Raw genomic sequence first — 24,876 nt, 5'->3', positions numbered from 1 at the left:
CATGGTCAAGTCGGCAACCCACACGCAAGCTGGTGACCTCGGGGTTTCGAACTTGGGTCCTCCGTGTCCCAGTCCGATGCTCTACCCACTGCGCCACTGCCTGGTCAGGCCGGAGTTAAGCTTTGACTGCCCACATCAACAAGGCTAATCTTAGGAACCAAGGAACAGACCCCAAATCCTGATTCTATATATAACCACTCCTCTCAAAGCCCACCCACCTAACAGTCTACCGCTGCTGCAGATCACGCACTTCTGTCACGCTGCACATGCAGCGTGCATACCTGTTTGGAAGGCAGGATTCGCTCCTGGGTACATATTGGGCGAGTAGGCAGGAGCTGCTGCTGCGTAGCCCATGGGAAAACCAGCTGGGGAAAAACAAAGAGAACAGTTGGATGTCATCACCTAATTTTACAGCCAGGGTTCCTGCAGACCCTGTCACTCTCATCTTCCTCACAGAACTTGACTGACTTGAGTCCAATGGCACTATGTGGGCTGAACAGTCCATCTCTGGTTTCTCCTTTCCTCAGAACTGTGACAGGTCACAATCCTAATCATGTCTTTTAAACCTATGAGTAAATGCCTACAATATTCTACAACTGAAAAAATTCAGCAAACTGAGTTAGAATGTAAAAAAAAACAAAATGAAACTAAAGCACATGCAAGTATAAATCAGAAAACTTGTAATACTCTGGCAGCTTGACCCTGGCTGCCCAAGAGTTACAAGAGTGCTAAGAACACTGTGATGGAGGAGCTCTAACTGGGACCACAAACACACAGAACTGGGGAAGAGTCAATCTCACGACCCACCTGCGAGCAACCTAACCTTTATTAATACAAAGAAGGAATCCTTCATAAAATCAAACCACAGCCACTAACAATTCATGCGAACACAAAAGAAACAGCAAATAAGATATTAAGTGTTAAAGTCAAAATCCTGGCCACCAGCAGATGAGAGTTACGCAGCAGTAACTTCTGTGACGATGTGAAGTGGTTCCCAGAAAGCATTAAGCTGACAAAGCTAAGTGAACACAACCTGCAACTCTATTCCAGAAAAGCACCTGCGATTCGGCCATGATGGGTACACGGCCAATAGTCTTCAGCAGCAGCACCTTCCAGGGCCACCTGGCCTAATGAGGGCTCCTCTCACAGCCAATCTTTGCCCCAGGGCTCAACACTGAGCTGGCTGAGACTTTGACAAATGTGTATTACAGTGCTTAGCACCCTGAATTTTATCAATCTGCCTGGTTTTACTCGGTGTTTCCTTAATAATACCACCAGTGAGTCATGGTAACACTTCATGTAGTGTTTCACCTGACCAGGCTGGTGGCGCAGTGAATGGAGCATTGGCCTGGGATGCTGAGGACCCAGGTTTGAAACCCCAAGGTAGCTGGCCTAAGTGCAGGCTTGCCAGCTAGAGCGCAGGGTCACTGGCTTGAAACTCAAGGTTGTGGCTTGAGCAACAGGGGTCACTTGTTTTGCTGTAGCTCTTGGTTTCTGAAGTAACTCCAACCTTTCATAGGCTTTTCCCCAATAATTTTATTTCTTTCAGCTTCACATCGTCTGTGTATTATCCTGATGAATACTAAGGTTTAAGGTAACATTCACCAAAGCAGCCACGAGCTTCATAAAAGCAAAAGTGCTTGTATGCCTAAAAGCTCCAACCAGGGAGTCTGACAAACTCATCATACGCTCATCGTAAATTATGCTATACTGACACTGTCGCAGCAGCGCTGCAATAAATTCACAGAAGTTTGAATAAAAATTTTTCCACTGAGCCCTGGCCGGTTGGCTCAGCGGTAGAGCGTCGGCCTAGCGTGCGGAGGAACCGGGTTCGATTCCCGGCCAGGGCACACAGGAGAAGCACCCATTTGCTTCTCCACCCCTCCGCCGCGCTTTCCTCTCTGTCTCTCTCTTCCCCTCCCACAGCCAAGGCTCCATTGGAGCAAGGATGGCCCGGGCGCTGGGGATGGCTCTGTGGCCTCTGCCTCAGGCCCTAGAGTGGCTCTGGTCGCAACATGGCGACGCCCAGGATGGGCAGAGCATCGCCCCCTGGTGGGCGTGCCGGGTGGATCCCAGTGGGGCGCATGCGGGAGTCTGTCTGGCTGTCTCTCCCTGTTTCCAGCTTCAGAAAAATGAAAAAAAAAAAAAAAAAATTTTTTTCCCACTGAGGTTGAGGCATGGTAAAGGATGGTAATCATCACTATCCTCATCAGATTCTTCTGTCATTTTCCTGATAATTTCTGCATTCTGCATATTTCATAACATCTCTATTTTCACAGTATCTTGACATTCTGAACACTGAATAAAAAAGTTGATTGAATCTGGAAATGTGATGTCCCTGTCTTGTTTATATGATTCAATCCAGTAATCCACTCCAGACTTTGCATTTTCTCCCGGTTTTATCACTTCAAATAATGTGGCTTCCCCTTTCTGTTGAGGGTGCCCATTAGCTCTTCTGTGGTCTGTTCCTGACTCCAGCTTCAATTCTACTCTTTTCTCCTGGAGATTTTCAAGGTTTCTTATTTGTAGATGGAGGCCAGCCATGATGACCCCTTTTTCTTTTTCCTTTGACCTGTTTCCTCAAGTTTGCTGCCAGCATCAGAATAAGCAGTAGTTTCATTAGCTGAATCCTAAAACACTGGTAACTCTGAAGTCATAATTGCTGGAGAGGTGTTTCCACAACAGAGCAAAAGAAGCAAGTGCAGTACAGCTTGAACTGTGGTGGTACAGTGGATAGTCGACATGGGACACTGAGATCCCAGATTCAAAACCTCAAGGTCACCAGCTTGAACAGAGGGTCATCGCATGATCACATGGTCGCTGGCTTGAGCCCAAGGTCAGTGGCTTGAGCAAGGGGTCAATGGCTTGGCTGGAGCTCTGGGTCAAGGCATGTATGAGAAGTAATCAATGGACAACTAAAGTCATGCAATTATGAGTTGATGCTTCTCATCTCTCTCCCTTCATGTCTCTGTCTCTCTGTCTGTTTGCCAACTCCCTCTTGTGCTAAAAAAAAATCAAGTGCAAGAAAACTCAAAATTGTACAAATAACCTCAAACGAAATCCTCAGCTGCCCATCTGGCACTACAGCTGTTGACCTCAAAACATCTCCAGTGTATTATTCTCCATGTGAGGAGGTTTTGGGGGTGCTGGTTATGTGGGAACACTTTCCAGTTGGGGATTACACACATGCCAATCATTACGCTCTTTTAACAAGTTTGTGGGAAAGCCTCAAAACCTGGACTAGGAACAAATGCCTCTAGAGCAGTTCTTCATCTGCCACTGTCAGGTGCTCCAGGGAATACTGCAGCCTCAAGACTTGATTTATGTTAGTTTCTCATATGGACCCCCTGGGAAATACAATATAAAGTTGAGTCTCAAACATCCCTGAATGATTACATACTGTTAGGAAATATTTCTCCCCCCATCCTCATACCCCAAGCAAAAACTAATTTCCTTCTGGGCCAGTGAATGGGCTGCTTCAGTCTATCTCTTCACTGGGAGTAACACCCTCTGGAGAAACCAGACTGATGACAGCTCCCTCTCCAACTGCCAGCCTCACTTTCTGTCCCCACGTGGGTTATCTAAACCCATAAATAGCAAATGCACCCAGGATAGGCACAGCATCAGCCCAATAGCCAAATATACTGGTTTTTATATCACTTTCATATTTACCTGCAGATGTTTGTTTCTCTTACGTTCTTACAAGTTCAGTTACATATATGTGGTGTGTATGTGTACATATGTGTATATGTGTGTGTATATATGTATACATTTTCAAATATTTCATTCAATTTTCTAGGTTTATTTTTTTATCAAGATTTTAAAGTTATCTGTCCCACTATATTATCAAAACCCAAAAGGAACTGTAACATTAGAAATAATTATTCCTTGTTCAAAGTCACCAATTAGGACAACCATTTGCTATTTTTGACCAACCAGCTCCTATTCCCCCAATTTTGTTTCACCCATTCCTCACAGCCCCCATTTGGCTAGCCAACTCTACTAAGGATGGGGAATGTGGCTCAGACCTAAATTAATCAGTAGACCTCCCTCCCTGCCCAGGGATGGAAGCTGAGTCCAATCAGAACAAAGCACAGGACTGGTTTGAACAGAGATCAAGGTGACCATGGGGCTTTCCTGTAGAGCAGAGATAAAAAGGCTATTCAAGGGACTGATGGTGAGGGTTAAACACAGATCACAATGGGAAGACGTGTGACATGTGATCAATGCTGAGCCCAGGATGCAGAGAAACTAGATCCTAGTCCTAAACCATTGGAGCCATCAGCACTCTTGATTTCTCAGTCCTATGAGCCAATACAGTTCCTTCCTTGTCTAAGCCACTCTGAGCTTTGTTAACTGAAAGCATTCTTAGTGACACAGGCATTCACCAAGTGCTCAAAGTTCAGTAATGAAAACAAACTGTCCTTGCTTACCTGGATAACCAATTCCTTTGGCATTTGCATAGGGAACCCCAGAAGAACCAGGGCTATAAACAGGATTCATGACTTTAAGAACTAAAAAGAAAAAAAAGTGATTTAGTCAAACACTAATGTTCTTAGGTTTTTCTTCAGCATCAGTCTCAAGAAAGCAGGTCGCAAATGTCTTTCCTTTCCTCTCCTTTACATAAAGGCAGCTCATGCTGCTGCCAACCAACAGTGAGCAGAAAAGCAACAGTGAAGCCCTCAAAGGCACCACCAGGACCCTGTAGACTTTCCTGTTCTGCTTCAGTTCATCAGAAGGTAAGAAAGAAAGTGTTCTCTGTGCTTAAAACTGGGGAGAAAAATCTGTAAATAACCTAAATGTCCTTACAACAGAATAGTTAAGTAAAGCATATCTACCCATAACAAGAAATTAACAAGCACTTGCTTTTTATAGAAAAAGTGTTTAAAAACATAAGGCTGATATACTGTTTAGTGAAAAAAGAAGAGTACAATATTGTAGTATGCAACAGGATTTGGATTTGTACCCACACATACAGGCATGGCACCCTCAGCACAACAGAAAAAAGTCTGGTAGGAAATAAAAAAATGAAGAGTAATTGTCTCCAGAGGGGTGGGTTTAGTCTTCTTTTCGCACTTTTCTCTATTTCTTAAATAACTTCTGTAAAATATACATATATTTTCTAAAAAAGACTACAGTCCAGCAACTCTATTACCCATTCAACACTATAATTTTTTCTTTAAAAAGCTCAAGAATTTGCACAGCAACAATCATGATTTTACCCCTTCCCTGACAGAAATGGTTATCCTTAATATTAACCTGCAAGATCCTCTGAATTTCATCTCCCACTGTATTTTTAAAGTGTGAGCTTACCTCCATCACAGGCATTGTTTGTTATAACTCACAGTCCACCACAAGATTTTCTCAAGAAAGAGGGGAGAGGAGAGGAGAGGAAAAAAAAGAGGGGGGGAATAATTTCCTTTTTTTAAAAATTTTTATTTTATTTTATTTTTCTTTATTTCATTATTAATTTTTTTTAAAAAAAAACAACTCTTTTCGATTTGTTATTTTTTTATTTTTTTTTAACTTTTTATTCTTTATTAAATCTCATTAATACTATCAACAAAACCACCCTCAGATGCCATTAAGGAAGAGAAAATCGAATATCATGGATACAAAAGAAAGAGAGGTAACACAGCTAGATGAGGAAAAATCTATGGAGAAAAAATTTAATATATTGGAAACCTTGGAGCTAAATGACAGAGAATTCAAGATAGAAATCCTAAAAATCCTCCGAGATATACAAGAAAACACAGAAAGGCAATATAGGGAGCTCAGAAAACAACTCCATGAACACAAAGAATATATGTCCAAGGAAATTAAAACTATAAAAACAAATCAAACAGAGATGAAAAACTCAATTAACGAGCTGAAAAATGAAGTAACAAGCTTAGCTAATAGAACAGGTCAGATAGAAGAGAGGATTAGTGAAATAGAAGACAAGCAACTTGAGGCACAACAGAGAGAAGAAGAAAGAGACTCAAAAATTAAAAAAAATGAGATAGCCCTACAAGAATTATCTGACTCCATCAAAAAGAATAACATAAGAATAATAGGTATATCAGAGGGAGAAGAGAGAGAAAATGGAATGGAGAACATACTTAAACAAATAATTGATGAGAACTTCCCAAGCCTGTGGAAAGAACTAAAGCCTCAAGTTCAAGAAGCAAACAGAACTCCAAGTTTTCTTAACCCCAACAAACCTACTCCAAGGCATATCATAATGAAATTGACACAAACCAACAGCAAAGAAAAAATTCTCAAGGCAGCCAGGGAAAAGAAGAATACAACATATAAAGGAAGGCCCATTAGATTATCATCAGATTTCTCAGCAGAAACTCTACAAGCTAGAAGAGAGTGGACACCAATATTTAAAGTCCTGAAAGAGAGGAACTTTCAGCCACGAATACTATACCCATCAAAGCTATCCTTCAAATACGAAGGAGAAATAAAAACATTCACAGATACAGAAAAGATGAGGGAATTTATCATCAGAAAACCCCCACTCCAGGAATTACTAAAGGGGGTTCTCCAATCAGATACAAAGAACAAAAAAAAAACAGAGCCACAAGTAAAAGCTCCAAGAAGAACACAATAAAACCAAATTTAAACTGTGACAACAACAAAAAGAAAGAGGGGGAGAAGACGGAGATTAACAGTAGCAAAGGACGATGGAGTGCAAAAGTACTCACAAAATAGTTCGCTACAATGAACAGGGTAGGGACCCTTTTCATTACTCAAAGGTAACCACCATAGAAAAAACCACCACAGAAGCACATGAGATAAAAAAGATAGCAACAGAGGAAAGATGTATGGAATACAACCAAATAAAAACAAAAGATAGAAAAACGAAAGAGAAGGATCAAACAAGACACAAAACTAACATAAAGCAAGATATAAAATGGCAATAGGGAACTCACAAGTATCAATAATTACACTAAATGTAAATGGATTAAACTCACCAATAAAAAGGCACAGAGTAGCAGAATGGATTAAAAAAGAAAATCCAACTGTATGCTGCCTACAGGAAACTCATCTAAGTAACAAGGATAAAAACAAATTCAAAGTGAAAGGATGGAAAACAATACTCCAAGCAAATAACATCCAAAAAAAAGCAGGTGTAGCAATACTCATATCGGATAATGCTGACTACAAGACAGGAAAAGTACTTAGAGACAAAAATGGCCATTTCATAATGGCTAAGGGGACACTGAATCAAGAAAACATAACAATTCTTAATATATATGCACCAAACCAAGGAGCACCAAAATATATAAGACAGCTACTTATTGATCTTAAAACAAAAACTGACAAAAATACAATCATACTTGGAGACCTCAATACACCGCTGACGGTTCTAGATCGGTCATCCAAACAGAGAATCAACAAAGACATAGTGGCCTTAAACAAAACACTAGAGCACCTGGATATGATAGACATCTACAGGACATTTCATCCCAAAGTGACTGAGTATACATTTTTCTCCAGTGTACATGGATCATTCTCAAGAATTGACCATATGTTGGGCCACAAAAACAATATCAGCAAATTCAGAAAAATTGAAGTTGTACCAAGCATATTTTCTGATCATAAAGCCTTGAAACTAGAATTCAACTGCAAAAAAGAGGAAAAAAGTCCCACAAAAATGTGGAAACTAAACAACATACTTTTAAAAAATGAATGGGTCAAAGAAGAAATAAGTGCAGAGATCAAAAGATATATACAGACTAATGAAAATGACAATACGACATATCAGAATCTATGGGATGCAGCCAAAGCAGTGATAAGAGGGAAGTTCATATCACTTCAGGCATATATGAACAAACAAGAGAGAGCCCAAGTGAACCACTTAACTTCCCACCTTAAGGAACTAGAAAAAGAAGAACAAAGACAACCCAAAACCAGCCGAAGAAAGGAGATAATAAAAATCAGAGCAGAAATAAATGAATTAGAGAACAGAAAAACTATAGAAAAAATTAATAGAACAAGGAGCTGGTTCTTTGAAAAGATCAACAAAATTGACAAACCCTTGGCAAGACTTACCAAGGAAAAAAGAGAAAGAACTCATATAAACAAAATCCAAAATGAAAGAGGAGAAATCACCACGGACACCGTAGCTATACAAAGAATTATTGTAGAATACTATGAAAAACTTTATGCCACTAAATTCAACAACCTAGAAGAAATGGATAAATTCCTAGAACAATACAACCTTCCTAGACTGAGTCAAGAAGAAGCAGAAAGCCTAAACAGACCTATCAGTAGAGAAGAAATAGAAAAAACCATTAAAAACCTCCCCAAAAATAAAAGTCCAGGCCCTGACGGCTATACCAGCGAATTTTATCAAACATTCAAAGAAGACTTGGTTCCTATTCTACTCAAAGTCTTCCAAAAAATTGAAGAAGAAGCAATACTTCCAAACACATTTTATGAGGCCAACATAACCCTCATACCAAAACCAGGCAAGGATGGCACAAAAAAAGAAAACTACAGACCAATATCTCTAATGAATACAGATGCTAAAATACTAAACAAAATACTAGCAAATCGAATACAACAACATATTAAAAAAATAATACATCATGATCAAGTGGGATTCATCCCAGAATCTCAAGGATGGTTCAACATACGTAAAACGGTTAATGTAATACACCATATCAACAAAACAAAGAACAAAAACCACATGATCTTATCAATAGACGCAGAAAAGGCTTTCGATAAAATACAACACAATTTTATGTTTAAGACTCTCAACAAAATGGGTATAGAAGGAAAATATCTCAACATGATAAAGGCCATATATGATAAACCATCAGCTAACATCATATTAAATGGCACTAAACTGAAGGCTTTCCCCCTTAAATCAGGAACAAGACAGGGTTGTCCACTCTCTCCACTCTTATTTAATGTGGTACTAGAGGTTCTAGCCAGAGCAATCAGACAAGACAAAGAAATAAAAGGCATCCATATCGGAAAAGAAGAAGTAAAGGTATCACTTTTTGCAGATGATATGATCCTATACATCGAAAACCCCAAAGAATCCACAAAAAGACTACTAGAAACAATAAGCCAATACAGTAAGGTCGCAGATTACAAAATTAACATACAGAAGTCAATAGCCTTTCTATATGCCAACAATGAAACAACTGAGAAGGAACTCGAAAGAATAATCCCCTTCACGATTGCAACAAAAAAAATAAAATACTTAGGAATAAACATAACAAAGAATGTAAAGGACTTATATAATGAAAACTATAAACCATTGTTAAGGGAAATCGAAAAAGATATAATGAGATGGAAGAATATACCTTGTTCTTGGCTAGGAAGAATAAATATAATCAAGATGGCTATATTACCCAAAGCAATATATAAATTTAATGCAATTCCCATCAAAATCCCAATGACATTTTTTAAAGAAATAGAGCAAAAAATCATCAGATTTATATGGAACTATAAAAAACCCCGAATAGCCAAAGCAATCCTAAAGAAAAAGAATGAAGCTGGGGGCATAACAATACCTGACTTCAAACTCTATTATAGGGCCACGACAATCAAAACAGCATGGTATTGGCAGAAAAATAGACACTCAGACCAATGGAACAGAATAGAAAGTCCAGAAATAAAACCACATATATATAGTCAAATAATTTTTGATAAAGGGGCCAATAACACACAATGGAGAAAAGAAAGCCTCTTCAATAAATGGTGCTGGGAAAACTGGAAAGCCACATGCAAAAGAATGAAACTGGACTACAGTCTCTCCCCCTGTACAAAAATTAACTCAAAATGGATCAAAGATCTAAACATAAGACCTGAAACAATTAAGTACATAGAAGAAGACATAGGTACTCAACTCATGGACCTGGGTTTTAAAGAGCATTTTATGAATTTGACTCCAATGGCAAGAGAAGTGAAGGCAAAAATTAATGAATGGGACTACATCAGACTAAGAAGTTTTTGCTCAGCAAGGGAAACTGATAACAAAATAAACAGAAAGCCAACTAAATGGGAAATGATATTTTCAAACAACAGCTCAGATAAGGGCCTAATATCCAAAATATACAAAGAACTCATAAAACTCAACAACAAACAAACAAACAATCCAATAAAAAAATGGGAAGAGGATATGAATAGACACTTCTCCCAGGAAGAAATACAAATGGCCAACAGATATATGAAAAGATGCTCATCTTCTTTAGCTATTAGAGAAATGCAAATCAAAACGGCAATGAGATACCACCTCACACCTGTTCGATTAGCTGTTATTAGCAAGTCAGGTAATAGCAAATGTTGGAGAGGCTGTGGAGAAAAAGGAACCCTCATACACTGTTGGTGGGAATGTAAAGTAGTACAACCATTATGGAAGAAAGTATGGTGGTTCCTCAAAAAACTGAAAATAGAACTACCTTATGACCCAGGAATCCCTCTACTGGGTATATATCCCCAAAACTCAGAAACATTGATACGTAAAGACACATGCAGCCCCATGTTTATTGCAGCATTGTTCACAGTGGCCAGGACATGGAAACAACCAAAAAGCCCATCAATAGATGACTGGATAAAGAAGATGTGGCACATATACACTATGGAATACTACTCAGCCATAAGAAATGATGACTTCGGAACATTTACAGCAAAATGGTGGGATCTTGATAACATGATACGAAGCGAAATAAGTAAATCAGAAAAAAACAGGAACTGTATTATTCCATACGTAGGTGGGACATAATAGTGAAACTAAGAGACATTGATAAGAGTGTGGTGGTTACGGGGGGGAGGGGGGAATGGGAGAGGGATAGGGGGTGGGAGGGGCACAAAGAAAACAAGATAGAAGGTGACAGAGGATAATCTGACTTTGGGTGGTGGGTATGCAACATAATTGAACGACAAGATAACCTGGACTTGTTATCTTTGAATATATGTATCCTGATTTATTGATGTCACCCCATTAAAAAAATAAAATTATATAAAAAAAAATAAAAATAAAGTGTGAGCTTAATATTTCAGTACTCTCATCTAGTGAGTCACTCACTGATTTACGTGGCAGTAAGGGTTAAGGCAACTCGAACAATAAAAACAACACAGGGAAGAGTGGGCAACAAGTAATAGTACATCTGAGCTCTATACTTTCTGCTCATTTTTTCTGTGACCTGAATCTGCTCTAAAAAATAAGGTCTATTTGAAAAACAAAAACACATGAAACAGACATGCATTTACTTGTTTAGCCTTTCCCATGTCCCTAGCTAAAATGTAGTCAAATGCATGCAGGAAACAGGACTTGGACCTATTTACTGTAGTACCTCCGGCACCAATAACAACGTCTGGCACCAAATAGGTGCACTACCTGCTGTCTTTCTAAAAAACACATGCACCTCAAAACTCTGGGTATTAAATGCCTTTACAAAGACAAAATACAAAAACGAACCCTTTAAATTTCCAGCTCACCTGACTCATTTAGAATATTCAAAATCAAGCAATTCAGTATGCAAAGAAACATACTTAGTCACATCTTTAACCTTTGTAATGAGTTCTACTTTAAATTAGGAATAAACTGGGCCATCAGTGACTGGGACAGTCACTATCTGAATAACTGCCTAATTTCTGTACATTCTAAACCAAAGGCAGATGCCAAATTTGCCATGACATCTACAACTAGAGCTGAGAGGTAAGTCTAGATCTAAACAGACCTTCTGCAACGATGCAGATATCCCCTCTACTGTGCTGTCCAATAAGGCAGCCATTAGCTAAAAAAAAAAAAAACTACTGGGCACCCAAAAACTGTGGCTAGTGCAAGATTTGAATTTTCAGTTTTATTTAACCCTTTGAGTAGTACAATGCTTGTACATCCTCGTGCCTCCTGATCATCCAGAGTGCGATCAATTTATTTTAAAAATGTGTGAAGCAACATTAAAAAAAGGCAAATGTATGTTCTTCTTGTTTCCATAAATTGGTTATCAAACAAACATGATTTTAAATTAATAAAACTTAACTGGAACTAATTTCATTTTTTTGGAAAAAACAAAACAACTCAGTCTTGGGGGTCAGCAAACATGAAAAAAACTCACTACCCAAAGGGTCAATTTCAGTTTAAATTTACTCACATGTGGCTAGGGGCTACCACAGTGAACAGTATAAGTCTACAGAACAGACTAGAGAGTAAAGAAGGATAGCAAGGTATGTAACAATTAAAATCAATTGTGAATTTTTACTGTGCAGTTTAAGAATAAGCAAATTGGCAACTACCAATTCCTAATACCCTATACTTTCAACCCATTCTTGATAGACCTACAACATAAGAATTATGGAGTCCCTTACATATTTCAGCTATTTTTCTGGTTCAACTATCATCTCTCAAAAAGTCAATGTTTCTAAAAACTCTGTTCCTCTATTCTGTGCCAGAATCTAATTTTATTTTCTTAACTGAATTCAAGACAAGCAAAGCACTATGCAAAGGTCATAGAGAAAACAAAAGAGCAAGTCACAGTCCCTGTTCTGAGTTTACAATCTAGAAAAGTACTATCCAATAAATAGAACTTTCTGTTAAGGTAGAAATGTGTGGCTCTGGCCGGTTGGCTCAGTGGTAGAGTGTCGGCCTGGCGTGTGGAAGTCCCGGGTTCGATTCCCGGCCAGGGCACACAGGAGAGGCGCCCATCTGCTTCTCCACCCCTCCCCCTCTCCTTCCTCTCTGTCTCTCTCTTCTCCTCCCGCAGCCAAGGCTCCATTGGAGCAAAGATGGCCCGGGCACTGGGGATGGCTCCATGGCCTCCACCTCAAGCGCTAGAATGGCTCCCGCTGCAACAGAGCGACGCCCCGGATGGGCAGAGCATCGCCCCCTGGTGGGCGTGCCAGGTGGATCCCGGTCGGGCGCATGCGGGAGTCTGTCTGACTGCCTCCCCGTTTCCAGCTTCAGAAAAATACAAAAAAAAAAAAAAAAAAAAAAAAAAAAGAAATGTGTCCGCTCTGTCTACATGTAGTAGTCTGCTATTGAACACTTCAAATGTGGCCAGCATATTTTAGTGGAACTACATTTTAGTTTAAGTTTTAATTAAACAGTCACCTGTAGGTGATGACTACTGCAAGGACAACACAGGGTCTGTAAGACAAGACATGAAAATAGTGATACAGGGCAAAGAGTGTTAAGAGCCACAAAAGAGTCAAGTGTTCCAAGGGTTCAGTGGGAGAGGGCAGGGATGGTCAGGGAACACCTGACTAGAGAAGGTATTTCCAATAAGCTCTAAACAGCAAGTAAGATGCCAAAATGCCATAGAAATTATACAATATAAAATGCACACTAGAAATACTGGGCAAAAAGGCTTGTCTAGAGCTTAGGTTACCTGTAGGGAACCAGTAGGTGATCAGAGACATAGGTTAGGTTAGAACCATTATGTGGAGAGCCTTCCAGGTGGGCAGAGCAGGAATGTCAGCTGGTAGGCAATGAAGCTCATGAAGAGCACGGAAGTTAAAAAACAAGCTACCAGATGACCTGGCAATTCCACTCCTGTGTGGAAACTGCCCAAGAGGAAGTAAAAATATACATCCACACAAAAACTCATATACAAATGTTTATGAAAGCATTACTCATAATGACCAACAATTGTAAACAACCCAAATCACTGAACACCACAAGGCTCTCCTATAATGACCTGACTCACAGTCTAAACCAATAATAAAAATGTTCTCTACATTTGGCCACTAAAATAGACAAATTGCACTTGAATTCTAAATACCATTAATTCCAAACTACCTGGAGGTTACCTTCCCTGAAAGAAAACTTTTATTTCCCCAAAGGCTAATAATAAATATTTCCTAAAGTATTTAAATAAAAAATTATAGGTAATAAAATATAACAGGATTGATGAAAGAAATGCTGCAGTTCCCTCTACAATTCAACACAAGAGCTTGCACCAGGTAATAAAAAGACAAATTCTGTAAACAAATGTCAACAGCTCCTTCAGTTATTTGTTCAAATGAAAAATTCCTCCCCAGTATGGTGCCTCAAAGGTTGGCAAAATACCTTATTAAGCCCTGTCTCCCTGCATCTCTCTAGTGCCTCGCACAAAGGTGGCTCACAAATATCTTCTGAATGTTCTTGAATAAAAGAACTATCAACAGATAATGTAGGACTTTTCATGGCAATAAATATGATATTAAGACATTTATTTAAAATCTAATTCATATTGTTGAAATACATCTATTTATTGGTTAGTGAATATGAAAGCTGAACCCACTGACCAATCTTACCATCACTAAGTCAAAGTAGAACATCACGTGCATCCTTATGCAAAGACATTACTCTGCACCACCTACAGTGTAACTGCTATAAAAACACTAACATCTGAACCCAACAGAGTTACACCTAACTTCTGGTTTCCAGGAAAAGACAGGACAGGATTTGGAGGAATATGCCTAACAATACCATAAAACAATCAGACAAACCCTAAAGGTGGGGCTTTTGAGTCAATAGTCTGTAGAAAGGTGGAGGGTGAGGACAGTTCCAGAGTAAAACAGATTTATACATAAAAGCTGTAAGTGCCTGATCGGTGGTGGTGCAGTGAATAGTGTTGACCAGGGATGCTGAAGACCCAGTTTCAAAATCCCAAGGTCACCAGCTTGAGCTCAGGGTTGCCGGCTTGAGCATGGAATCATTGAAATGATCTCAGGGTCGCTGGCTTAAAACCAAAGGTCGATCCATGGCTTGAAGCCCAAGGTCACTGGCTTGAGCAAGGGATTAAGCCAGGCCTATCAAGGAAGGTATGAGAAGCAATCAATGAAAAACTGAAGTCCCACAACTATAAGTTGATGCTTCTCATCTCTCTCCCTTACTGTCACTGTCTCTCTCGCTTAAAAACAAAAAAACAAGCCATAGGTGGATTTTGTTTGTATCCTGATTTACATTGAGCCCTGGCCTGCTACATTGAAAAAAACTGTAAAATAGTATTTTAAAGATTTTGAGATACAACTGAATATGAACTACGTATCAAATGACATCAAACAATTTTTAATTTTGTTACATGCGACAGCATTTTGGTTAAAAAAGGATGTCCTTTTAGAAATACGTACTAACACACATTAGGATTAAAATGATATGATGGCTATAATTTAAAATATTTCTGAATAAAAGAAAAACTATAGTAAAATGCTAATAATTGTTGCATTGAGATGCTGGGTACATGGCCGTATAATGTACTGTTATACACTTTAAATCTGCATAATGAAAAAGGAGAAAAAACCACCATCACTACTGTGCCTAAGATTCTAGTGCCACTGACCACTCAGAAACCCTCAATTTCCCAGTCTGATTAGGTTGGTATGAACCAAGGATCCCAATTCCAAGGCTGGATCCCATAGGTATCACTTTTTAAAAAATTTATTGATTTTAAGGCCTGACCTGTGGTGGCGCAGTGGATAAAAAATTTATTGATTTTAGAGTGACAAAGAGAGGAAGGGAGAGGCCGAGAGAAACATTGATTTGTTGTTCACTTATTCATGGATTCATTACTTGATTCCTGTATGTGTCTTTACTAGGGATTAAACCTGCAACCTTGGTGTTTCAGGATAATGCTCTCCCAACTGAGCTAACTGGCCAGGGTCACTTTTTTTTTTTTTTTTTGTGACAGAGACAGAGGGAGAGTCAGAGAGAGGGACAGGTAGGGACAGACAGACAGGAAGGGAGAGAGATGAGAAACATCAATTCTCTATTGCGGCTCTTAGTTGTTCATTGATTGCCTTCTCATATATGCCTTGACAGGAAGGGGGAGCTACAGCAGAGTGAGTGACTGAGCCCTCACTCAAGCCGACAATCTTGGGATTTTGAACCTGGGTCCTCCATGTCCAAGTCTGAAGCTCTATCCACTGCGCCACCACCTAGTCAGGCAGGGTCACTCTTTTTTAAGTTTCCCATTTGAAATGACCGAAATGTCAGAGTTCCTATGAGTGGTTTGACATCTGTATCAGAAGAAAAATCTCAAATTTATCTTTAATAAAGACAGCAAAAAGTCTTTGATTTGAAAATGCAATTAGTAATCAGAAGAAAAGTATATTTGACTCATCACTATACTACTTTCTCTAGTTTCAAAACATGCTATGATCTAAATAAAGCTCCCACATGAAACAGTAATTATAAAACTTTAAAGGCCTTATACATTAGTATTCCATATCATCAAAACTAATCTCAAGAGGTTTAAATTCTATCTCTAAGACACCAACATACAAGATATGATACCCTTTCAGACAATCAACACTGGAAACTCTCTGTGATGTACGATATCATCAATAGTGCATATATAGGAGGAAGTTCCCAACTCCCACAAAACTTGACCTTCAATACCAAGGTTTGCAATCTATTGGAAGAAATTCATGTATTTCTGCATAGAACCAGGGAGACTTCAACGGTATATAGAGTGACACATGCACTGTTTTAAAATTGCTCTCAACTAATCCAGAAAAAAGCTGTTTACATAAGACAAGTTTAGTAAACAAAAACTTTCCTTTAAACTACAGAACCTATAAAAATTAAAGTAAACCCCAATGCTAATCCTCTACTTCTGTGGCATTACACCAGAGGTTCTCAAAGTGTGCGCCCTAGATGATTTCCAGGTGCACCCTATGGTATTCCAGAGAAATATGTGTCTGTTGGGGACCAAAAAACCAACAGGGCTTTTGGAGTTTAGATTTTTGGGGGACAGAGGTGTGGGAAATTGGCTGTAAGCTGACAGTCTGCCCACCCCCCCACCCCCCCTGCCTGATTAGGTTGTAAAAGTCTGTGGTGCTGGATTGTTTACACTACCCCCCATATTCCTGGGAAAAGACTGGAGGCAAGTTTCTTCTATCCTTTGTTTGGTGTAAAGTTAAGACTATATGTATGGTGGGGGGTTTTCTATACTCAACACAATTAAGAGTGAAAAGAGAGGAATTCTTCAATGTATTGACAAGGAAATGAGAGTTTGCCTTTCAAATTTATGCCCAAACATTGAAGAAATCGCTAGGACACATCAGGCTCGTTTCTCATAAACACAAGAATGAAAAAACTTAACACATTCTCACCGGGACCTGTCAAATTTACTAAATCTTACTAAGAATGTATCTATATATATAAAAAAATAACTTTTCTGTCATTTCTTAATTTTTTAACCCCTCTTTTTTACAAATTCTAAAAAGTATAACAAAAAATGTAACAAGAATGTTTTCTTTAAAAAATATGGAACGCTTCACATATTTGTGTGTCATACTTGCACAGGGGCCATGCTAATCTTCTCTGTATCATTCCAATTTTAGTATATGTGCTGCCGAAGTGAGCACAAAATTGTTTTTTAATGTCAGAATAAATTTAATTTTGTCATATTTATTTCATTTAATTACCATAAAAGCACATCTGGACTTTATTTTTTCTTTACTATTTGTCTTAATTATTATAACATATTTCTCAGAAATTTGTATATAGTGTGCCTACAATTATTTGTAGGATTTTAAATGCACCCCGACTTCAAAAAGTTTGAGAACCACTGCATTACACCACTTCACCATCCCAGTGTCTGAAAATTCATATAGCTTTGGAACAACAACAGTCTAACTTTAAAATGGAAATGAGCTGAAAGGCAGTTGGGGGGCGGAGTAACTGAAAATCCTAACAAAACTAGGACAGCCTGAGAGCAGGGGTAGCATCTGCAGCACAACATGCCTTCTCCTTCCCCCTTCCCCGAGTGGCAGACACTTGCCCGACCACCCCCCCCCCCAATACTTTCAGGATTCCCAAGGACAGGAGGCAAAAAGAGGGGCGCTCTCTGCTCAGCATTTCTAAGTCTGTGCTGTACCCAGCGGAGCCCAAGGAAGCAGGCTGTCTCCAGCTCTTCAAGCCTGCAGGGTCCCTTACTAGACTTAATTTCACAACACGACTCAAACCTAAATAACGTGTGGAAACACTCGTTGCAAACCCGCGTAGTTTAAAAAAAAAATCATAACGGGCATCACAATAACTTTAACATTAGAAAAAAATATAACTTCGAATTGTTCAATTCTTGGCTGTTAGTGCCATAACAATCCACTACATCTATACTTACCGAAGTTTAAAAATGTGCCCCTAATTATAGCCAAAACCCCAAAAACTTCCCATCTGGTTTTTCATAGGCTAATGCGGACAGTAACTTCAAATTACATAGACGAGGATCATTTGAAAACTTAAGTAGCGGGAACCAGACACACCTGTTCATTTAAAAATGTTTTTATGTACGACTTTAACTACACTAACTCATCCAAAACATGAAATGCCCACGCATATACACTAAAATAGAACCCCTGTCTGTAGGCAGGTGGTAGAGCTACACCTGTTTTTCAAAGAACTCAGACAGGGTGGGCCACGACACGTCCTTTCTGCAGAAAGCACCGAACGCCCTTCAAGCTGGAGGCAGACTGAAGGTAAACAAAGTGAACACTTTGCACAGACGGGTTGGTTATTAAAGTCAGAAGCACCTAAGTTACGGAAACCACCCGCCACTTCCCCATTTTTCATCCGTCTTCCTGACCCAATCTCAGCCCTGAGGGAGGCCCAGGGAACAACATCCCGCTGCAGACACCCCACCTGTCCGCGCCCGCTCCGCCCGCCAACCTGGCGCCGCACCCAGCTCCCCACCCACCGCAGCCCAACCTGGCTCGGCCGGGACCCACAGACTCGGCGCGGAGAGCGCCAAGCGCCGGCTCGACCTTGGTGCTGCCCCAGAGCCGCCGCACAAAGCGCCGCACTTCCGGCCGGGCAGTCGCGCGCCCCGCCCCGGGCGTCCACCGCACTCACCGCGCGGCGCGGCGGCCCGGGCCTTGAAGACCAGCGCACGCCGGCTCAGGACGGGCGTGGCGGTGCGGCTCCGCGAGGCGCTAACGCCGCGGGGGCCTGTTCCGATGCAGGCGCACAGTGGCCGAGCCCGTTTCTGCTGCCGCCACCCCGGCCCGACTCTCCTTAGCCCGCGGTCCCGCCCGCCGCTGCGAAGCCACGAGCCTCCAACCTCACTTCCGTTCGGGCGCGCCGCCGCGGTGGCGCGCCGGCACGTCATTCAGCGGCCCTTTCCGGGCTCGGGAAGCGACGTGCGCGCTCCCGGCGGCGTCCGGGAGGTGCCGGGTGGAGAGGCGGCAGGGGCGGAGAGTTGTGTAGACCCCGCGGAAAGAGAGCGGTTTGCAGGCCCGTTGCTACACTTGCCCTGGACGCCCGCGGTGTGTTTGTTGACCTTTTCGCATGAACGCTCACGTGGAATGCTTTTCCTGCAGCTACTTTTGCCGCTACTACTGCTGCAGTATGGAAAGAACGTATTGGAACGGATGGTAGCGTTGTATTAACGTCTTAGGAGAAATTGCATTTGATTTAGTGTTTTGAAAACAGCCGCTGCCCTGCAAGAACCGTCGTGTGAACATGTGAAGGGGCGATGTTGGTGGGGGACCCGCCCCTAGCTTGGAAGCTCAGTGTACAGCAGAGCACCGGGATCAACTGCAGCCAGGGCTGGTCCAGCGGCCGCAGGGGTAGTTGCACCTGCTGCCCCACCCACGGCACTTTGGCCACGACGTCGACGCTGAGGGACCGCGCGGCCACCCGCCTGCGTGCAGCGCTCCCTCTGCCAGACACTGTTGTCCACGCTCTACTCCATTATCTCCTTTAATACGCGTCATAACTCTTTTTACAAGTTATGAGATTAAGGCACAAAGAGGTTGACGAACTGCCTCAAAAACACACAACTACTGGGAAGCTGATCAAAGAGTCAACCCCCAATTTTGGGGCTACAGAGTGTTTACTCTTAAAAGGGAAGTTCTGGCTTTTAGCTTTCCCATACTGTGACCCCATGAAGGAATATACCTGTGAAAAATAACTCCTGGTTAACTGGGTCCAAATTTATAACCAGTGTACAGAAGCCACTATTCACAGAGACGCCGCATACAATGGAAAGCCAGAGACTGAGCTGCCCAGCCTCCTGCACTGCATTCCTGCCTTCTGAGCCCAATCTTATGAAGAGTTCGTGCAATCCTATTTTGACCAATGACCTGCGATCTGCCCTGTCCAATTGGAGGTGTGCAGGTATGTCCTCATTTGCGTCTTTTTCCCAACCACCGGCTCCATAGGAACAATCAGGACAGTGCAATTTGGGCCAATTTGGATTTCTAATCAGCATAAAAGTGGACCAGTGAAAGACTAGGGCAGGTACTTTCTCAGTCAGGGAGCTCGGGTTGTCTGTGGGAGTATGCTTTCCATTTATGCTGGAAGCTGCATTTTCCCGGTTCACCTGAATTAATTCTCTCCCTTTACTGCACCCCATATGAGGGACTCCTGTTGCCATTGGATTGGTGGCAGTGCCATTGGATTGGTTTTCAGTGACATTGAAAACTGAGGTTACTGTCTTTGTAGCACGAATAGGACTCACAAGTTTCCTGCCTGAGCTCATAACTAATGAGTTTGCTAGGAGGGAGGTGGAGGAGTCCTGTGGTGCAGGCTGGGATGGGTCATCTGGCTAGAGCCCAGAGAAAGTGGGACAACCTTGTGGGCCTGTACTCATCAGACAGAGCCCAGGGCAGTCTAGTTTGCCCTGATGGAGCAGAGAACCTGATCTCCTGGAATACCCCCTACAGTTCCTAAAGACTACACTTGGCCTCTGTAAGATTTCAGTGCAAGTTAAAACAGTTGTAAAGGACATGATTTCTGGCACACTGTAAATGTAGTTTTAAATAAAACTGGATGTCATTCTTTGAAACATAGAGACCATAGTGATTTGATTGCTGCTATTGTTCATGTTAAAAATACACCAATAAGTTCTATAACAGGACAGAATTTCATTGTTCCTTTTTCTCCTTGAATTCCTGCTTCCATTCCATTGCTTCTGCAGAATTTTACCTTAATATGTCTGTAGTGGAATAATCCATTGCATGGCCTTGGATGGGAACACAACCAACAAGAAAAGAATGTTTTGCCAAGAGAATTGTTTTGTGACTTGAAGGTGGGTCACTGAAACAGGTCTATGTGACTGAAGGCAGTTGCTGGGCTTTTTCTCAGTAAAATATTCTCATAAGATATTTGTTCCTTTCAAGGTTATCCCTTGAGATAAAGAGATGAATGTTGTGGGAACCATAGAAGCAATAGCAATTAATGCCTTTTGATATTATATTGTTATTAAGCTATCATGCAGGTGTATTCCATGTATCTTTAAGTAAAAGTTATGCTTGATGTTATGCTAATTTCTCAGTAAACAAGCTTTTTGAAATCTTGTGAATAAAAATAGGACACAGCACGAACTCGGGGCCATTTGCCTGAGCGAGCAGTGGTCCTTTGCTAGTCCATGATGATTTCGTCTCCTGATCTCTCTCTCTGCGCCCCCGACACACAACATATGTCAGTGTGTTGGCATCCTTTTTTATTTTTGTATTGCTCATATCTGTTAGAATAGCTATGAAATACTGCTGTAACAAGCCCAAAATCTCAGTGTCTTCACACAACACAATTTATTTCTCACTTAAGCATCGGGTCCAAAGCAGGTGGGATCATCTAAAGAAGTACACAAAAAATAAGAGAATTCATCAACAAGCAGTAATCAAAATGAACAAAAAAATAGCTAGCATGTATTTAAATTACAACTAGTTAGATGATATAAAGGAAAAAGATTTATTTCCTCAAGGTTACTTATAGGGAAAAATAAAAAAACAAATATATAAAAATAAAAATAAAATGCCTAGCAATAAACTGAAAGGCAAAAACCACTGGCCAAACACTGGCCAAACGGGGAAACAAGGCTAGTGTGTTCCAAAGGAAAGTTTATTTTAAAAGCACCTAGGTGCAAGCAGGCCGAGACCAGCAAAGGGTGTCAGCCCTAAGCTGTGGGAGGGAGCCTTAGATATAGGGGTTGCTACAGGCATTTGCTGGCATGGGGTTGCCTGCACCTGGACATGTTCAGATTAGCATATCTTGCTTTGTGGCCATGGTCACTGACTTGACTATAAGAAGTAGGAGGGGGATTCAGCTGTAGAAACATAAGTTCTTTCTGACACAGAATAGGCCTAATCAGCATGGTCCTTTCTGGTGTCCTTGGTAAATTTTGAAGACAGTGGAGGTCAGGAATCTCCCAGGAACAGCTGGGTCCTGGCACTGGCTAGGCTTTTACAAACAACCATTGTGATTTAAACTTCCCTGTCAGGTCCCTCCCCAATGTAAGCTTCCCCTGACTTTCTTTTCTTTTCTTTTTTTTTTTTTTGTATTTTTCTGAAGCTGGAAACGGGGAGAGACAGTCAGACAGACTCCTGCATGCGCCCGACCGGGATCCACCGGCACGCCCACCAGGGGGCCACGCTCTGCCCACCAGGGGGCGATGCTCTGCTCCTCCGGGGCGTCGCTCTGTTGCGACCAAAGCCACTCTAGCGCCTGGGGCAGAGGCCAAGGAGCCATCCCCAGCGCCCAGGCCATCTTTGCTCCAATGGAGCCTCGCTGCGGGAGGGGAAGAGAGAGACAGAGAGGAAGGAGAGGGGGTGGAGAAGCAGATGGGCGCTTCTCCTGTGTGACCTAGCCAGGAATCGAACCTGGGACTTCTGCACGCCAGGCCGATGCTCTACCACTGAGCCAACCGGCCAAGGCCTCCCCTGACTTTCTTGCAAAGGGAATCTTTTTGCTACATTTCAAAGTAAAGGCCAGGAAGTCATTAAGAGAGAGAGAAGCAAGCCAATTAACTATAACCTCACAGTGGGGGATGAAAATGTTCTAATTTAGCCTTAGTGGGAAGTTGGGTGAAGGGAATTTCAATTTTAAACGGGCTCTGGAGTTAAAGGAGCCCCGAACCCAAACCTAACAATTTCCTCACTCTACAAAAGCCTTCTCCAAAGCACATTTTATTAAAACTGTCAAAAGTTAACAACAAAGAAAGAATTCTCAAGGCAGTTAGGGAAAAGAAGGAAGTAACTGGGAAAGCCCATTAGATTCTCATTGGACTTCTCAGCAGAAATCCTACAAACTAGAAGTGAGTGGACCCATATATTCAAACTACTGAAAGAGAGAAATTTCTAGCCAACAATAATATATTCAGCAACATTATCCTTTAGATATGAAGGAGAAATAAGACTTTTTTTTTAGATATATAAAAGCTGAGGAAATTTACCACCAGAAGACCTCCATTGCTTGCATGGGGTTATTCTACCTGAAAAAAAGAACAAAAAGAAACAGAAGAGCTCTGTTGCAGGGAGTTACTCTACTTGAAAGGGGGTTATTCTACCTGAAACAAAAAAACAAAAGGTCACAAACTATTTTTGTGTTGGAACAGAGAGATATGAGATAATGGATGTCCCGCCACACAATCAATTAGCCAAATTAAGAAATTAGGAATCTTTAATTAGCCGGCTACACTGACCGAATGGAAACCTAAGTAGTTCAAATCAATGCGGCCCTGAACAGTTTGGGGTTAGGTTTTTTTTTTGTTTGTTTGTTTGTTTTGGGGGTTAGGTTTTATAGGGAGAATTACATACTGATTGAGGAATGGGGAGAGGAGAAAGTATAACAGTAAAACAAAGCGGTGAAACAAACTTTCTTACAATGTTTATCAATAGGGTTAATTCAGAGAGAAACATTCTGAAGATACCTGCTACTTTGCAAAGCTAGTCCAAGGCCCCAGTCTGGGAAACCAGCCCCAAGGCCAATAGGGAGTAACTTTCAGAAAAAGTAAGTTCTGCTAAAAGTCTCTTTGTTTTAGAGAAAGTAAGTTTGCCAAAAATTACTCATGTTTAAGAGCCTTTCTTTTCTACACTTCATTCCCTACTGGTTTTAATTAAATTTTAATCAAATCATTGATTGATTGTTGTTTTTGTTGCTATCCTCTTGTATTGGGGTGTATTGATTTGTGATTACTATTAACTTGATAGAGTTTATCCTCTTTTGAATAAACCTTGTAATAAAATTAATTAAACATGGTCCTACTATCAAACAAGTTAAAAGTAGAGGACCAATTGCTGCAGACAAAAGGGTAGTGAGCCATGGTGACCAATTAAACATTCTTTGGAACTAATTCTCTGACAGTTCAAATTCTTTTCTTCTCTTTTCTATGTTTGCTTTAACTAAAGATAGGCTTTCTTTAATTATACTGGAATTATTAGTACAAAAACAAGTTTTATTTAATGCTGCACATAAACTACCTTGTTAAGGATAAATCTAAGCCTCTTCTATTTTGTATACAAATAAATGAGGTATAACATTTGCTAGAATATATAATAGAGGCTTATTCTGTTCCTTAAACTTTTTTTTCTCTTTGTACAACCGCTTACAACCTGCAACCTTTTGCAACTTACATAAACCCTTAGCTTTCATGAACTTTCTTATCTATTGTGAAATAACTAGTTTTCATAACTTTTTCTTTCTTGAAAGTACATTTATACATTATACCTTCTATTATCAAAACTATACAATCCCTTTTTTATCAGAACTTGTAATTTTAAAGATCTTAACCTTCAATGACAACTTAAGTTAGTGATAAGCAATTTTCTTTTAAAATGTGCCTTTTTTTGGTGGTGTCCTCCCTTTAAGTAGCTTGTTGGATACATGATTAATATGTATAGGTTACTTTACAGGGTAGCTATGAGTACATATAAATATATTTTTCATTTACTTTGTAGCTGCTTTCTTAGCAAAGGGACTTATACCCCCCTTCTTTATTACTCATACCAGCACATGTATTAAATCTTAAGATGACTCGCTCTGGCCTTCCTCCAACCCAAGCTCCCCCCTTTCCCAAAGTTTAATTATAAAGACATCTCCCAACAGCGAGGTTCCTCAAGCTTCTGCTGTGCAGCCTAGCGAGCTTCCGGTTTGTGGCTGGAGCAGGGCATGTCGTCCTTCTCAGGGTCAACTTACAGGGGTTAGTGGGATCTGTTTGCACTGTC

The 24,876-nt window shown here is 40.8% G+C and overlaps 1 protein-coding gene, 1 long non-coding RNA gene and 1 other non-coding gene across 4 annotated transcripts in view; 1 reads left to right on the top strand and 2 right to left on the bottom strand.

Moving 5' to 3' along the window:
• FAM168B (family with sequence similarity 168 member B) overlaps nucleotides 1-20,856 on the bottom strand; it is a 31,787-nt gene extending 10,931 nt beyond the window's left edge. Inside the window, exons 1-3 of one of the 2 annotated variants that reach the window (XM_066237641.1) lie at nucleotides 18,785-20,856; nucleotides 4,434-4,514; nucleotides 282-365 (exon numbers count right to left, since the gene is read on the bottom strand). In XM_066237641.1, coding sequence (XP_066093738.1) covers nucleotides 282-365; nucleotides 4,434-4,514; nucleotides 18,785-19,040 — 421 coding nt within the window. In that variant the 5' untranslated portion in view covers nucleotides 19,041-20,856. The other variant, XM_066237643.1, reaches the window with a different exon arrangement.
• LOC136309720 (U6 spliceosomal RNA) lies at nucleotides 17,192-17,298 on the bottom strand. Its single transcript, XR_010726372.1, has one exon. It is a non-coding gene; the product is annotated as a U6 spliceosomal RNA (small nuclear RNA).
• Nucleotides 19,917-21,309, top strand: LOC136309485 (uncharacterized). Its single transcript, XR_010726278.1, has 2 exons — nucleotides 19,917-20,050; nucleotides 20,853-21,309. It is a non-coding gene; the product is annotated as an uncharacterized lncRNA (long non-coding RNA).
• Nucleotides 21,310-24,876: the final 3,567 nt, after the last annotated feature.

This window comes from Saccopteryx bilineata, chromosome 6 (assembly GCF_036850765.1).
Source record: "Saccopteryx bilineata isolate mSacBil1 chromosome 6, mSacBil1_pri_phased_curated, whole genome shotgun sequence".
In the NCBI taxonomy this organism is placed as follows: domain Eukaryota; kingdom Metazoa; phylum Chordata; class Mammalia; order Chiroptera; family Emballonuridae; genus Saccopteryx; species Saccopteryx bilineata.
Note: the sequence above shows the minus strand (reverse complement) of the source record. Positions and strands in the feature narration are given on the sequence as shown.